The 16,875-nt window shown below is 41.0% G+C and overlaps 1 protein-coding gene across 1 annotated transcript in view; it reads right to left on the bottom strand.

The window, feature by feature from the left end:
* Positions 1-631: 631 nt before the first annotated feature.
* Positions 632-16,875, bottom strand: part of tbcd (tubulin folding cofactor D) — a 30,977-nt gene continuing 14,733 nt past the window's right edge. The window contains exons 14-39 of the mRNA XM_034089108.2: positions 16,194-16,350; positions 13,028-13,085; positions 12,878-12,907; positions 12,506-12,591; positions 11,802-11,882; positions 11,631-11,704; positions 11,375-11,492; positions 10,974-11,034; positions 10,865-10,887; positions 10,758-10,789; positions 10,547-10,609; positions 10,387-10,454; positions 10,109-10,190; positions 9,907-10,025; positions 9,726-9,817; positions 9,046-9,186; positions 7,743-7,826; positions 7,182-7,340; positions 6,914-7,052; positions 3,436-3,557; positions 2,665-2,742; positions 2,497-2,583; positions 2,312-2,399; positions 1,240-1,349; positions 1,059-1,143; positions 632-807 (exon numbers count right to left, since the gene is read on the bottom strand). Coding sequence (XP_033944999.1) covers positions 790-807; positions 1,059-1,143; positions 1,240-1,349; positions 2,312-2,399; positions 2,497-2,583; positions 2,665-2,742; positions 3,436-3,557; positions 6,914-7,052; positions 7,182-7,340; positions 7,743-7,826; positions 9,046-9,186; positions 9,726-9,817; positions 9,907-10,025; positions 10,109-10,190; positions 10,387-10,454; positions 10,547-10,609; positions 10,758-10,789; positions 10,865-10,887; positions 10,974-11,034; positions 11,375-11,492; positions 11,631-11,704; positions 11,802-11,882; positions 12,506-12,591; positions 12,878-12,907; positions 13,028-13,085; positions 16,194-16,350 — 2,255 coding nt within the window. The 3' untranslated portion in view covers positions 632-789. The remainder of the gene's footprint in view (positions 808-1,058; positions 1,144-1,239; positions 1,350-2,311; positions 2,400-2,496; positions 2,584-2,664; positions 2,743-3,435; positions 3,558-6,913; positions 7,053-7,181; positions 7,341-7,742; positions 7,827-9,045; positions 9,187-9,725; positions 9,818-9,906; positions 10,026-10,108; positions 10,191-10,386; positions 10,455-10,546; positions 10,610-10,757; positions 10,790-10,864; positions 10,888-10,973; positions 11,035-11,374; positions 11,493-11,630; positions 11,705-11,801; positions 11,883-12,505; positions 12,592-12,877; positions 12,908-13,027; positions 13,086-16,193; positions 16,351-16,875) is intronic.

The following is a 16,875-nucleotide window of genomic DNA, read 5'->3' as shown; positions in this document are numbered from 1 at the left end:
CATCGTTTACTTCTAATGATGAATCCCATCGTCCTCGTTAATTAAAAAGCACAAGCCAGTTGAGCCAAATGAGCATTATGTAAACGCCGCGCCGGTGAGAGGAAAATCTGAAGACCGTCGGCCTTTTGACATCTCAAAACCCTTGAGGGCATACCGTAACATGATAGAATTTAAAGCATGTTGTAGAGCTACAAACGTGAAGGCCTCGGAGCACTTCGCCTCTCCTCCCTGTGAGGAAGGGGAAGTGAGTTTGTGAAGGTTTTTGAAATAACAACCAACATTTAGTGACTTTATTTTTGGTTTCTGATCGCTTAAGTGGTGCTGGTAACTCCTACGGGTTTAGCCTTCAGAACTAGATTAAAACATTTTAATCTGCTTTGGTTGTTTTGACATGAAACATGACAGCACAGTATGTTAGTCTTTTCTCTCCGTTCCCTTATTAAGTCTTGTATATTAATAATACAAAATGAACCAGAACTGGCACAGCAGGTGGTGTGTGGGACCCAGGGAGGCGCAGTTTGAAGTTGTTTGGATGAATGGTTTTTGAGAAAGCTGAATCATGAGCAGTCGGCTGGCTTTGAACAGGCCCATTCTGTAACTGCAATAGCGATAACACAAAAAGGGAAATATCTGATGTTTTTCTTCCATTTATTGTCATGTACAGCTAAAGACTGTGATTTATTACATGCATTGTGTTCTGGCAGATGGACTGACCAACTATTACAGGGCAGATTCAGAAGAGCAGAGCCCTTATTAGTTCTTACAGCACGGTGTCCTCCTACATGACGCTCAGCTGGGGACAGGGTTCTGGTGATGGAAGAGAGGGGGTAGAGTTAGAGTTGTGTTTGGCTGTTGGGCCACACGTATTGTTGACATTTATGTTTAGTGTTCCTTTTTTTGTTTTTGTTCTATTATAACGCCTTGTGCGGAATGCTTTGGGTACTATGCTTAAAATGTGGTCATGCCAATAAAGCCCCTTTGTATTGTGAACTCAGTCCAACAAGGTGAACAACACAACATTGTAATTGTTTGTATCTGCATACAGAAATCATAGTTACCTTGGTAATCTTCCTTGGCCGGGAGACTTTCAGCCAATCACAGAGCTGATTCCTGTGGGCTCGTACTGTTTCAAGGTCGCTCTCCCTGGAATAAACATCAAGCACATCAATGTGTCCTATACATACCAAGTGCATTTAACAACACAAGGATATTTATTAATCATCCAATGTGACCACTCACCAGTTAGCATCGCTGAGCAGAGTCGTGACATCATCCAACACTTCTGGATCTATGACATCTTCGTAGGTCAGCAGCATCTCGTACATCTGGCCGGCCGTCGTCTTTCTGATCTACACGTGACAGAGAGTAAACAAACCAGACTAGTGCTTTATCTCAGTTTGGATAACTCCGTTAGCACACTTCCATGTGGTACACCATCTCTCAAATCCAACACATCTGGTGCAAAATGTACTGTTAACAGTTTTTTCTTCAGTAAAGTAAAACTTGCAACGGGATGAAGCCTTTGAAGTGACTTGGCGACCATTGAAGTTAAGAAGTGTCCAGCGTTCTACACTCACCTTTTTAAGCGTCATGAATGCACCATGAAGGTACTCACACTGCTGCATTTTTCAAATGTGTCAGAGTTAACACACCTGTTTACTCAAGATAGCGCGAGTTAATACGGAATAACACTAAATGAGGCACGGTAAGCCATGCTGGTGGTTTTGTACAGTTTTGTAAATGCCCAAAAATGATAATGCTAACAGTCTCATGTAAAGCAGTTATACGGTTACCATGTTCACCATCTCCACAACATTAGCATTCGTACATTTGCTAATTAGTACTATACACAAATTAAAGCTAAAGGAACCAGTTGCCAAATTAAAATCTGATGATGGTGCTCACTAAAGAGCCCGGTGATCACTGAGGATGGGGGTTTATTTAGAAAGATACTTTTAGATATATTTTGCTCAATGATGCTAAAAAGAACCTACTCCAGCTTTAAGGTAAAAAAACAAAAAGCAAACAAATTAACAAGACAAACATGATGACGATGACCTAATATTTTATTTATAAGAAAAATATATGCTAGAGGGGGTAGGACCAGCTTCTTCTTGCCCCTGTTGAACATGACAGACTATTTGAGAATTATTGTTGTTTTTTATTATTGTTTTTGTTGTACTTTGTTATAATTATTCATTTGAGTGAGAAGAAAAAAAGAAATATATATATATATTATTGTTGTATGTTTTTGACATGTTCAATAAATTGACAAAAAAAAAAGAAAAAAAAGGCTGTCTAGTGAACTTACCACGGGGAAGGGGTGGCAGAGTAACATCAGCAGCTGGACCAGAACTCTCTTCCTCACCTCCCCTTGGAACTGGATCAAACCACAGAAGCTGGGAAACACAAAACAGCTTTGTCAACACGGGGGGGGGGGGGGGGTGACTTCTTCCTCAGTCGAGTAAATAATGTGTCACTGAGATGAAGACTTACACAGATATAGCAACGCTCAACTTGGCGATAACTTTGGACTTCTTGAATTCTTTGCAAAGATCCAAAATGTCGACACAGAACTGATGACTGTTGAAAAGAGACGGAACAGTTCAGCCCTCACATCACATTCAAACAAACAGTACTAATGGAAGCTGTTGCATTACTCACTTCTCTTGAGTGGCGAAGATTTCAAAGCAGCTGTTAGCAAGCATCTGATTGAGCATCCCAAGGGCAGGAATAGACACCCTGCAAAAAGGAAAGGAAATATCAGTTACTGAAGGCTAAAGACTGTTGTGAGAATATTAAACTATATCGCTGATGGCTTGCGAGAATACAAAAAAAACCTAAAATATTGCAATACATCTGGCCAAAGGTAAAACATAATAAACCTAAAAGACACAAAACAATTGTATAAAAGTTAAGGCTGACGACCAGAGCTGATGTGACGTCTTTACTAGCCTGAGCGCGTACACGGCGTAAGTTTGTGTAAATCGCCGACAAAACAAGACCCTGAGCCTTCATTTTGGGATTGTTTTTGGACACAGCAAAACTTTAACTTTATTACCAGGTTTGTGTAAAAGTTGACATCTACAGACTGCAGCTGCCAGCTGGTACTGGCAATATAAACGTCAACAGGGTGATCAAGAACGCAAAGTCAAAAGCCTGTTTGATAACAAATAGGACAATACGCTCTTTTTACTTGTATGATAGAAAACTATATTTCCAATAGGCTGATTTGCAGCCATGAAGTAATTTCCTGTATAGCGTAGGATCTATAAAAAAAGTGCATATACAGTATAGACACGTTATGAAGAGATCTTTGTGGTGCCATTTCTCCCCTGACTGGAGCAGCCACAACGCTAACGGTCCGCAAACATGTTCAATGTAGCCTGAAGTCCTGTAGCAAGGTGAAGAAGAAAAGGATGCTTGTTTGTTTACATGTCATTGCGGAGATTGTCTCTGAAGATGCTCAGCAGCGTGTCTCCAAACTGTGTCAGGGCAGCATTGTTCTCCTGGATCCCTCGCAGATATTCAAACAACGACTGGGAGGAAAAATGCACCTGGAGGGAAGCAGCGGTTCAATTAGAGCAGCCGGATGTTGAAACAGAGGACTGAAACACTGACTGGAGGTATGTCTGGTAATCTAATTCCATGCTTTTTAAGGACATTTGTGAATTTTCCTCAACAATAACGCTGCAATGATTACGAAGTGTGTCCATGTTATTTAATACTAAGTCAGTCAGTTGTAGTATAACATTCTGATAGTAACATAAAACCAGTCTGATAGCACAAGTTCATTATGCCTATGAGTGAGTGAGTGGGTGTGAACCTGAAGGGCCTTGGAAAAACAAAACTGTGAAAATGATATAATCAGCCAACAGGAAAAAGAAAGTGCTGAATCTCCACATCTGCAACATAGCAACACAATGTGCTATGGGTAAACAAAGTAACATGGAGACAACTTTCTCATATACATTAACAGGAAAATGTTATGTTTTAAGTTGTGTGTTTAAACGGTTTAATGTTTATTTCAAGCATTTAAAATATGAACATCAATAAATGAAAGCATGTCGGTACAGGTTCTTTAGTCTTGGTACTCTGACTGAATAACTGTAAAAATGATAACATCAAGCTGCTCTGGTAATATGTAATCTCAATACTTGAAATAACCTTTAACCATAGAAACACACGCACTATTTTCCATGTGAATGTAGAGGGGGAAATCATTTTGTTGTGCATGTTAGACACATAAACACTGTGATGGAATGATGTTTCTTAGTGTTGTGACTCTGACAGGTTCTGCTGTTTTACTTTGGCACGGCCTTATGATCTCTCTACACTGAGGCTGGCCTTGAAGGCAGTTCCTGGAAAGTCAGTGTACGCTCCGTCTCTCTGGCCTGTGTGAATATATGCCTGTGGTGTGAGAATGGTAATCTTGGCTCACGTATTGATGCAGTATTGGCTCAGTTTCCTGCATGCAACCCTGTACAAACAGATCAGTCTTCCCGTCTCCGAGGATGTATCTGGGGCAGAGAGAGGCTGGAGGAGGTAAAGCGAGACGAGAGCCAGGTCGGGGGAGGGGGAATACTGTCTGCAGCAGCCTCCACTGGCAGAGGAGCTCAACTTCACTGCTGCTATTTTAGGCTTTAAACTTATTTGCTTTTAAAACATCCAAAAGCCCCTAATGTTAAAAATAACCCAATCATCTTGTGAGTGATTGGTTTTACAAGGTTAGGTAACAATGCAGGGAGAACTTGACCAACCCTGATGTTGTTAGTGTTGAGCCTCCTGGGGGATGAGGTAAGAGGTCAGGAGTGGAAAATATCAGACACGCTTTTTAGCTGTTATTTAGCAAAGATTCAACTGTTGGAAACTTCTCGCATGCCAGGACCACGAGGGACCCGTCAGATACATTTGTTCTGGATACGTCTGATCATAGCCTCAAGCTAGGGGGGTTGCCAAAGCATCGCAAGGGTGGAGATAGGCCAGAGTAACAAAGCTGATATTTGTGATATTGTAACATAATTGAGGAGGAAGATAAGGGATTAGAGAGAAGAGGGTTGCGGTCGTCGAATAGTCCATTTAGCTTAGGAACCTTCCTAACGGAGTGAAATGACCCGGAAGTCCCTCAGTGGCAGCCATGATAAGAGCCGTTCAAATTCTCTAGATGAAAGGAAAGGAGGTTTCAAACTTCCTTTATAACCTCCTTTAGCTTAGGAACCACTGGACCTCTCTCACCGAAAGGAGAGGAGAAAATGCTGCCCCACAATGCCTTGCGGCCACAGCATTTGCCGTCACACAACAGTCGGCCGTTCATGGAAGCAACCGATTATGACCGAGAAATGATATCATGAAAGTTACGGTGCTTATTAAGCATTTTAAGACGTATGTGGTAAGTTGCCAAAGTGCTTTGTTTGGAACGTTCATCAGTATTATAATCAAAAAGAGAAATATGAACGTTAGTTTTTACTGAAATTATCAAATAAAGTCAACATTTCAGTCTTTTCGCTGTGTGGGGTTTGTTCAACTTTTAAAATATGTTTGAATGGTGATATACACAGTGATAGATATTAAGGACTAACGTTTATAATAAATACATTTGTATTGATTTTAAGATCTTTTCATAGTTCATACAATCATACGTATTGGGATCATTTGTATTAATGTGGACCGGAGAGAGAGGGTGACGTTTCACTTTCCTTTTTTATTTCAATTCCAACTTTGGTCATGAAGAATATGTTTCTCTGTTGTCCACGTTCATAAAGCAAAGCAGCAGCATCAGAGCACGGTGCAGAGTCTCTAGATGAGTCCCTCGTTCTTATTAAACATCCATGTTGTAGTCCGCTGTATAGAAAACTGTGGTTTCCATACTTTCCCCACAGCAGCAGACGCACATTCATGACGTCCGCTGGCGCATCATAAACACGTCGGATAGTGAAAGTGCAGTCGGATTCTCTAAAGTACCGCAGTCTCTTCTCCTAAATCCTTTTGAACTCTCCTATCCACTATCCCTTAACCCCGTGACGTTTCACACAGAGGTAAAAGGATAGACGATAGAGTTAGACGTTAGGAGCTGATTTTTGGACTATCCGACCACAACCGAGGATTGAGTAGACTTCTCTGGACTAATGGCTCCCCCTGTTGGCCCACACTGCTCCTCAATAACAACCTGACTTTGCAGACTGATGACTGACAGCAGGATTTACAACCACCCAAATAGTCTGGCTCTATTGTGTGATAAATATGTTATTCCTACAATGACATTTACATAATTGGGATCGATAAAGTACTATCTTATCTTATCTTAATGCATTTCGATTCTGTACATACTTACATCCCAGCTGTCTAAATAGCAAAGTACACCGTGAAGTGTCTCTATTTAATTGAATTTTTAGAAGTTCTTAATTTCAAACCAGCAGTAAATGTTGAAACAACATCCTTTTTAAGAGCTGTGAAATTAACAGATTAAGTTATTTTTCTATCTTTATTCCATGCACTTGTGTGTTTTATTCAATGTTCATCATTATGTGAACTTCTTGTTTATAGCATGACATTTGAATATATGTACGAAGTGAGAGGGACGTTTTCTAGAATACAAATAGGTAACAAACATCGATTGTCCTAATAAAGATGTGGGTCAACCATGCCGGAATACATTCAGTGCTCCTCATCATAGATTTTAAAGCTGCTGGAAAGATGGAAAACCATTGATCACATTTTTCCTCATTTAGTGTTTTGGTGACGACTGTGGCGTCCTAAATCACGCTTGGTGTTCAACTGGGATCAGATCTGATAAACGCAGAAGCAATAGCATATGATTCATACTTGTAGTATTCAGTAACTTGCGTCTGCTTTTGGATTTATGTTCTTTAAAATGTTTCACCTATCTGCACATCTGATTTGTGAGATGACCTACTGTGGACTGAGTGATTCCTCCCACTGACACGGTGAGGCCCAGCAGGGTGTGGTACTGATACTGGGGCAGTCCCAGCAGCTGGGTGATATACTTGAAGGCCTGGGATGGAGCACTCCAGTTTAGACTGGTTGTAGTCTCACTGAAAGACATATAAAAAGACAAAATATCACAAGTTGTTCAGACAAAGGTGCCACATCAAACAGTCCAGCATATACATTTGCTTCACTCCAGCTGTTGGAGCTATTAATGCAAGGTGGGGAGGACTCACAAAGGAAAGATGCGCAGCAGCTCCTCCTGGTGGGGGATGTGAGGCACTGCAGGCTCTTTGCTGTGGAGGAGGCACAGGAAGACGTTTCCAGCGTGGGCTCTGTAGCGGTCAATCTTCTCGGCCGCCTGCTGGGCCAGGAGGCACATCATTCTCTTCACCCTGCAGAGAACAGTTAGCACATTGTTAGCTAGTGTTCTGGTGTCAAATATTAAGATATGTCAACAAATGTACATAAGTAAATCACTCTAGTAGTTTGAATAAGCCAAAAGGCGACATTGGGTGTTAATTCTAGCTAGTGTTAAAGAAAATGTGACGCAATGATTACATTTGACACTGTTCCTCTATTATAATAACTTGATCCAAGCTGAATTGACTTAGGCTGCAAGTATTGCGGCCACACCTTGAGATATCCAACACTAAAGATTACTCAGACCAATGGATAGGTTAGGGTTTACAACTGTTGACTTTGTTGTGAAACACAGTGTGAAATTCCTCTATGGCAAAGTAAAAAAGAAAGATGCAGGATTTAGTGTTAATCAGAGTTTTCTGTTTGCTACTCACAGGTCTGGGAGGAGGATCTCTGGAGCGCTGACGGCCACCAGCAAGGTCACTTCCATGATACTCGTCATCGCTGCCTCTCTCACCCTGGGAACATCACAGAGGGTCAAGACTTGGTTTTACCTTGCAAACATTAACCCGGGTCATTAACAACCTCCTGAAGCTCCTTCAAAAGAATCCTTTGAAGCAAACATATCAAATGAATCAGGATCAGAATCAAGTTTATTAGCAGGTCGAATACACATGCAAGGAATATGGAAATATGTAAAAAAAATTATTTAGCCTTTATTTATACAGGTGTAAAATCTCATTGAGAGACCTGTTCAGTGGTAACACTACCACACAAAGTTACAGACAGACAGGACACTAAACACAGAAACAACACTCAAATACAACATCGTAAAAAAAGTAGTCATTAAAATCCATATACAGTAGTGAGATATAGCAGGTGCAAACACCCACAGATGATTTCTCCAGCTTTTTAAAAATGAGTTTAAAATCCGTGATGGGTATCAAACTGGCTTCAGTTCCTGCTGAAGTGTGTTCCAGGTCGAGGGGGCAGAGTATGATATGGCGTACTGAGGGGACGGACAGAGTGATGTCATTTTTAGATTGTAGTCTATAGCTGTACTGTTTGTGTGAATTTGCTTTGGTATCGGGTGGTGCGAACATAAACAATTAAGTATTGAGTAAAAAATACGTATTTTTAAGAAACAATTTAGCATTAGAAAAGGAAGCTAAAGACAAGTATTTACAACTTATTTAAATGTAACTATACAAATAACTGTAAAAGCTAAACAACTAAAACACTGGATCTGGCAGTGGTCAAATGAGCTTCATGGCTGCAGGGCACAATTTGTTTAAGTGAAATAGTAATGCACATATTCAAGAGTCACACCCTACAAACAGGTGCACAGAGGAGAGACACGTGTCCTGGTGTGAGCTTAACAACAAAAAGACAAAAAGTCTGGTATAAAACTGAAAACAAAGAGTCGAAATAATCGCATGTTAAAAAGAAGAAAAATAACTAGATTACTGGAGTAGACAGCGTACAGGAAGCCGCCTGGCCTATTGTGAAGACATGTGACAAGCTTGGTGACATTCCTGGCGAGTCGGTAAGCATGGCCTGGGGATACTAGTGACACAGGCAGTCAGGCACGCATGTCATGTCTTTGTGTCCCTAGGTTAAGGGACAGAAAGACACCAGAGGCCTCAGGTGGGGGAGCATTTGTAATCCTCGAGGCGAATTGAAAGGCTGCGGGTGTATTTTTGAGCTTGTTTATTATGTGCGGTGAAGTGAACTTACCAAGCACCTACGTCCCCTCTGCTGTCTCTCGTGTAGTCAGTCATGCAGTGGAGCAGAACGCCATACACCTCTGCAACATTCTCCGAGCACAGGGCAGAGTCAGGGGAGCCGTGGGCACAAACACCCACCTTCAGACACACTCTGATGGAGGTTGGAAAAGAAATACATGTTAAAAATGACTACAAGAGGAGCTATAGTAACTGATGACCTGAGATAATAAGAACTTATTTTGAGGGAAAATGCAACAGTTGTAAGAAGACCACTGATCGGACACGTCCTTCAGGTCGTGCAGGTAAAGTCAGGAATGTTTATTTTAGCATTACTGCCTACACAACTCCCCAGATAAGCTAACAGAGGAGGCCTTCACACATCAGGCATGAACGGTTGCTTAACAACTTAATCAAATAAGAATATATAAGAAAAAGACAATAGAAGGAAGTAGTTCCTTATAGCGTGAAGCTTTAAAGCTCAAAGCAAACATTACAATGCTTTTCCTTTAACAATTCTCTTTATTCTATTTACACCCAGTATGTCAGCACAGTTGCAGATAAAGGATACAGGATATATCCCTGTTGTGGCTGCAAAGTAGTGATGTGCGATCCACCCACCCACAGTTTGAGCAGGTTTGGGTAGGATGTCTAGAAAATATCTAAACATTTAAAACATATATAGATACTCACTGAGATATTGCTTTGACTGCATCTATCCGTGCCTCTGTACATTTCCCCTCATTCTGGCTGACTGTGCACATCTGCAGCAGGCCTTCAAGGATCTAACGGACACATGGTACACTCTGGTTTTTAAACACCGATGCAGTGAGATGTAAATTGTCTAGAAATTGTACACATCCTCCACACACACCTGCTTCACTTTGCCATGGATCATAAATCTTGGCAGACAGCCGAGGGCGAGGGCCGATCCGCAACAAATGAGCATCTGCGGACTCTTCAGCCCCTCGATGTACTGAGACACCAGGACATCTACACACAACGCCATGCAGAGGTTACCTTCATATTCAGATCTACAGAATAATTAGCTGAACTACATATGCATTTAAACTCACCCTGAATTTGTAAGTCCGCTAGGCCCGGCTCGGCCTGGTAGAACTCATCACACAGGGCGGACAAGGCCGATACCAAGGAAACCTGCAGACAAAAGAGGATGAAGATCATGACTAGTAAATTACAAAAGGTGTTTCTGAATGAAAAGCACCATGTTATATAATAGTGGTGTCAGTCACTTTGTTTATGCATTTGTTTAACTAGTGTTTAATTTGCAGGTGAAAAGGAAATTTGGCAGACTCCGTGACCCATGATGTGACACCCATTTTATAAATCTTACCACAGTGCTATCCTTCACACCAGGATGGAGGGTCTTTATGGTGTCGTCAATCAGCCACTGCCAGCCAGCTGAAACACAACGTCACAACATTAGAGACGTAAAGCTAAGAAGCTGAAGGAAACACAGACGTTTCAAAGCACCACATCAAGAATGAACTTACTGATCACAGGGTCGTTCTTAAAAGGCATTTTGGAGAGGGACAGCTTTTCAATAAGAAAGCACACTGTGGAAAAGACAAACGGGTCACATCTGCTGTTCAATGAGAAAATAGCATTTGCTTTTACAGAATGTCTTCTACCATAAACTCATGAATAACAACCACTCGTGAATATAATGAATTGCATTGCTTTCTGATCTGCTCTTAGACTAACCTGCTGGCCTCATTATCTCTCCACCAAAACCCCTACAAAAAGAACACATAATAATGATAAAAAGTCAACAGTATTTTGATTTATTACCGTACTACCTCTCCACCTACCTGTACTGCTTTCTGTCATTCAGCTGAAAGTAAATAAAAAAATCAACATCAGCTAAAGAGAGCATTTGGATTACAGTTCATCGACCCTACACATGTTGTGCTCACTTACCTTCTGGTGGATGTTTTTTAAAGCGTCAACACATTCTGAAGAAATCATGTCCACCACAGCCCTGTAGGACAAACGCAGGAGGAAAGCATATGAGATTCATTCACGGACAAAACGACAATTTAGAAAACAGAATTATAAATGACCTAAGAATGCACCTTTTCATTTGTTTCCTATAGTAACTGCATGATCATTTCTAAAATCAACATTTAAATGATACGCAACTTTTTGTGTGTGCATGCAGTTGCAGAAAGGTTTAACTGTATTATTACTTTTACTTCTTTCAATTTCACATCACACAAATTGCTAAAGAGAAGCTCTTCCTCTGAGCATATCACCATTGTTCAGGTTAAGGTTTAGAACAAATCAATTCAAAGTTTCATTGACTGGGTATGAAAGTCTACCTGTTGGTCTGAAGGCCCAGTTTGTAGAGAGCGTGTGTAATCTCTGCACAGGCCAGGATGGCTCCATGGCGACCATGAAGGTCAATCCCCACTGCCATGGGCAACAGCTTCGGCAAAACTGTAACCAACAAAGAAGAAAGTGCATAAATCTACTCATGATCAACAATTATAGGTTTTTGGATATTCCCTAAAGGCATTCACATAAGCCATTTTCTTTCTCCCTTGCATGTGAAACAGGTCAGGTGACATTGTTTACCTGTTGTTGCCATATAATCGGCGGCCTGAGGCGTCAGGTTGTGGAGCGCTTTAGTGGCGAGCTCTCGGATCACACTAAACAAGTCAAAAATATAGTTTTGCGTTTAAAAAGTTAGTATACATATACCCTCCCTCTTATTTGTCATGTATGAAGACTGGGACCTGTTCTTACCTATCCCAGTGGTTGATCTTCATGGCTATCAAATGATCTATCATGGCCTCTGTGTACTCCGGGAAACTGGCTATGAAGACACTTGGAGCACAAAAAACAAAGCTTTAGCTGCTTGGATGAACAGCAAATGAATACCAGTTTCAGACTTTCTCTCAAGTGTGTGTGGGGGGATCCATTTCAGCGAGTTCTACTTGTTTCCATACATCTTTATTCTGTTGTCCTTGTTTTGTTCAGTTCTATAGTCAGTCATATCCTGAGGCTAGCATCTTGAATGTTTGCTCAGCTGGTGGTGACACATTCCTAAAACGTATGTCTGTGTTTGTTGAGACGCACACATTTATTCTCTTACATGGCTGATGGGTTTACTAAAAGGTTAAAAACGTTCATTAATTGAATTGGAACGCATGTCCTTCTCAAGCGATAAACTACAAATATATAGCAGCAACATAACGGCTATATTCTGGGAGAGATTAAAAATCAATACCAGATTTTAAGAGTTTTATTTAAGAACCACATGTTGAATTAGTTACAAGCTGCATACTTCTGGGTACTTGACTACCTAGAATTCAGGATGGGACATTACCTGTCGTTCCAAGCATTTGCCAAGTGCAGCTTCACTTGAGTATTGTGTGGCTAAGAGCAATGTGGCTGGAAAGGGCAAGGCCTAAAGATCTGCTACTGTGTAAAAGAGCAGTTTTTCTTACGTGATGTTTAGATAGCAGTTGCTGATACTCCCAACAGCAAAGTAGTCTGCTGCAGTCAAGATGTCAATACCATGAGGAAACGTCCCCTGTTGATACAAAAGCAAGCAACACACAGCGTTGTGCATTGTATAAGACTTACCATTACTGAGCAGATAAATATGAGATGGATACAATTCTGATTTAGTGTGATGATGGCTCAATGGCTGTTGGCAAACCACTTGTTTGCTGGTGCCCTGTAGCTGCACTTGGAGGCAATTTCTTTGTTTTAATAAGCTTTGAGCAAGAAAATAGATGATTGGCAGCAAATATACGACAAATCACAGTCATTTAGTTACTCATCATACACAAGTAGTCAAGGCTGCGGTGACAAACCTGTCTGCCGACATTCTCCTGGAAGGCAGCCTGGGACAAAATGAGACAAATTAACTTCTGTCATGCTACTGAAAAACTTCAGAAAAAATATTTGGAGGGTGTTGTCCTGAAAATCTTCAGTATTTGTATGGTGTTGACTGGAGGACTTACAGAGGCAGCTCTGCGGCAGTTGACATTCCGGTCGAACACAGCAGTGATCAGCAGAGCGCTGCAGAGAGAAACACAGAGTGGGTTGGAAAGGAGACATTCACTGAGCAAAGAAGTCAACATAACATTTCTCACTGAATGCAATAAAGAGAGGATTACACAATACAAAAACGTGTTATGGTTTAGACATGATACTGTACAATTTGAAAAAAGCAAGTATCAGTGCTTCCACTAGCTTTGCAAGTGAAAGTTTAAAACTTGTTTTCTGATATTTAAAGGTTTCAATATTTCATTTTCTCATTCTGTTATTATAGTTTCAGTAAAAATAATTATCTTGGTTGTAGGAGAAAAGATGAAGGGAATAAGGTGCATCACATTTTGCAGCTTTAAAAACATATTTACACAACAAAGGTTTTTTAAACCTACATAGTAAGGTTTCACTCACATTCTGACATTTACCAAAGTCTTTTTACGGAACTTGTGCACACTCGAGCACACCTATGGACATTTCAGTGCCGACATGTTTGTGCAAAAATAATAGTTTATTGCTTTTTTACATTGATGTAATAAAGCATTTAAATATTTATATTATTTTATAATTTGTAATAATTCATTAAAGTTTTCCTAAAAAGCATTACGGTCTTTTAAAACCATACCTCGGAGAGCGAGCCCCTCCACTTAAGAACTGCACACTCTCAAAAGTCTGGGCATCCTTGTCTTAACTTTTCTTCATCATTTCTGGTGTGCACACGGCCCGGCCGCCGCATGCCCTTTTATAGTTAGGATGTCTCAAGAACAATTTAAGAAAATAATTACATTTGGAAGACATGGGTAAATGAAGCCCATTGTCTTCGTCTTTGAAACATTTATTTGACTGAGATCCTAACCTTGTATACCTTTGTTTTATTAGTACCTCAACATCTCAAAAGAGTATTTGACTCAGATTAAAGTAAGTTCTAAATCTAGATCACATCAACACCAGAACACTGATTTTAAATGAGGTGCACAGGTTCCTGGAACAGTATGTAGATTCAGCCAAAACATGAATAACAATGACTTTCTTGCAATGCTGGAAGTTATGCCTGACTATGATTGTTACCTCAATAACCCTCACACTGCCTCTACAAGTCTCAGGGGTGTGTGCGAATATCAGTTGTTAGAAGGGGGGCTTTGCCAACTGATACATCATACAGAGACAGCCTCAGACGCTGTTGGCCCGGTTTGCTCTCTTCCCAGGTTCCTTCCCTCACACAGCAACAGTCAGGCCTGGAGCGTTACTAACTGCCCTGCTATGGCTTCCCTGATTGCCCCAGCCCTGAGGGCTTCGAAACAAAAACAGCGCTCTCTTGATAATACAGGAAAGGATATGATGAATTATAAGTATGGCTACTACAATTAAGATATACAGTTGATTTGAACTGTGAAACAGAAATACAAAGGTTTGTGTGTGTGCCCCAAAGTCACACAATCTAAAAAGTGTGTTTTCTGATAATGTCATCAAGCTGTGATGAACAGAGCAGGAACCAGCTTGTCTGAGCTCTGCTGCCAAACGGCGACCGAAACCTACAGCAGCAGGCGAAACCTGGCAATCCTGTAGGCTAAGGAAAGGGAGGGTGTTGTCACGACTGCTGATGATATTGGTAGTCGCAGGGGTTCAAACTGACACTGCAGAGCTGGTCTGCACAGTCAGAGGCCGCAGGTTCATACATGCAAGCCGAGAGAAGAGAGATCAAGGAGGACGCAAACCGTTACTGTTGACTAAGACTGAGCGTACGTCACTGGATGATGTTGCACCTTAGTTTCTATACACTCTTTTACAATTTAGTAATTATTACGTTAGTCAGCATTTCTTATGCGCAAATTCTGGGGAAATAAGTTGTTAGATATTTTTGCATTATAGCATAGACCAAAATATATGTTTAAATATGTTTTTTGACCCTAATAAAAAAAAACTAAAATGACTGAGTCAGATCTCAGACAAGACTGGCAATTGAACCTGTCTGTCTCATGTCTGAAAAAAGCAACCTGGTCACTTTTACGCAATAGTCTTGCAGCAATCTAATATCATGAATAAGTGGCTGAATGTGCAAATAGGGCAATACTGTACTGTTCACTCCAAAGCTCACTTCCCATTTTATGCAACTGTTTTTTTCTAACACATTTTTAAAACAATGTAATCATGCAGTCACCACACTTACTGTAGACTAAAAAACACTCTTCTAAACTTAAATAATATTGTCTTCACCCCTGACTTAGTTCACATCTTACTTTCACAACATGGAGACCTTGGTTTTAGTCCAGTATTGGGGCTCTATGAAATCATTTGGTCTATTATTACAGTGCCAGACAGGGGGAAAGGGAACAAAAGAACAGCTGACACTGAGCCACAGGGTGATCAACGGTAGGGTTTGGCAGCAGTAACAGTTTTGTAGAAAGAGAAAATGTAAACAAGGAAATGTAAGCATCTCAAAATGATTGTCATAGAAGAAAGCCTTTTCTATTAATTACCTTCAGACAATTGTGTTAACCACTTCACTTCCTTGTGAAAATATAACCTACTGAAGCCTAATTCAATATGTAGGCCCGAAAGTAGCACACCCATATATCTGCTGGTTGTGTGGGGACATGTATGATTGATGTGCCACTGAAAACTGGTTTAATGAAGCAGTAATTAACTGCTCAGAGGCAAACCATGCAGCTTCTTGGCAATTCAAAATGACAAGTTCATTTAAAATCAAGTGCAACCTATTGAAATCTCACTGACTTACACAACGTTTCTCTCGCTCCTCTTGATTTTAATACAGATTAGGAACACATTCACAGTATGTACATGTTGATGTGTTTCCCCTGATAGTAGGCTTAATGTAAAAAGCTCTTTGTGGGCTGCAACTCCCAGTTATGGGATAATTAACATGTACCTGTGATGTTATGCTAATTTGAATAATGCTCTAAGAATATAAGTGATAAAACATACATAAGGAGGAAATGTGTTTGCACTATAAACTAACAGCAGCAGCAATTAATGAAATCAGTATTAATATTCATTTCAGCCACTTTTTCATCACACGTTTCACCTTCATGTCACGAAAAGGGTGAACTTGACGGATATAAATATGTCATTGGTGTGGTTTTATACCTGTGAAGTTTTCATAGCAAGGAGGGAGGTTACCTGGAAATCTGAGTCACATAAGGCTCGAGCTCCTTGGGTTCATAAGCCCGGGCGAAGGACCAGCACACGTAGCAGGCAGCGTCTCGCACATTGGAACCCACGCTGCACGCTCCTCGCTTTTCCTCGTAGGTCAGGGATTTGACAATGAGTGGCACAACTGCAAGTAGACAACAGAACCAGAAATGTGGTTTGATTTTAAGAATACAAAATACAAATGTCAAAAACCTATTACATATCCATCCATCTTCTCCCGCTTATCCGTGGTCGGGTCGCGGGGGTAGCAGTTCCAGCAGAGAGCCCCAAACTTTCTTTTCCCTGGCGACATCAACCAGCTCTGACTGGGGGATCCCAAGGCGCTCCCAGGCCAGCGAAGAGATATAATCCCTCCACCTGGTCCTAGGTCTACCCCTTGGTCTTTTCCCAGCTGGACGTGCCTGGAACACCTCCCTAGGGAGGCGCCCAGGTGGCATCCTAACTAGGTGCCCGAACCACCTCAACTGCCAGTACTGGCACTTTGCATATCTATAACCTATTTGGTGTGATTTATGCTAAGTAGGAAGTGTGGTTCCTGAAGTGAGATGGGCCACTTGAAGCCAATCCCCATCCCCATCCCTGGTTAGCTTCTGAGGGAGCCTGATTGGAGCGGCAGGCAGTCCAGTCCTCCAATCACAGAGATTCAATT

This window comes from Pseudochaenichthys georgianus, chromosome 8 (genome assembly GCF_902827115.2).
Source record: "Pseudochaenichthys georgianus chromosome 8, fPseGeo1.2, whole genome shotgun sequence".
Classification (NCBI taxonomy): domain Eukaryota; kingdom Metazoa; phylum Chordata; class Actinopteri; order Perciformes; family Channichthyidae; genus Pseudochaenichthys; species Pseudochaenichthys georgianus.
This window is presented reverse-complemented; position numbering and strand designations above follow the sequence as displayed.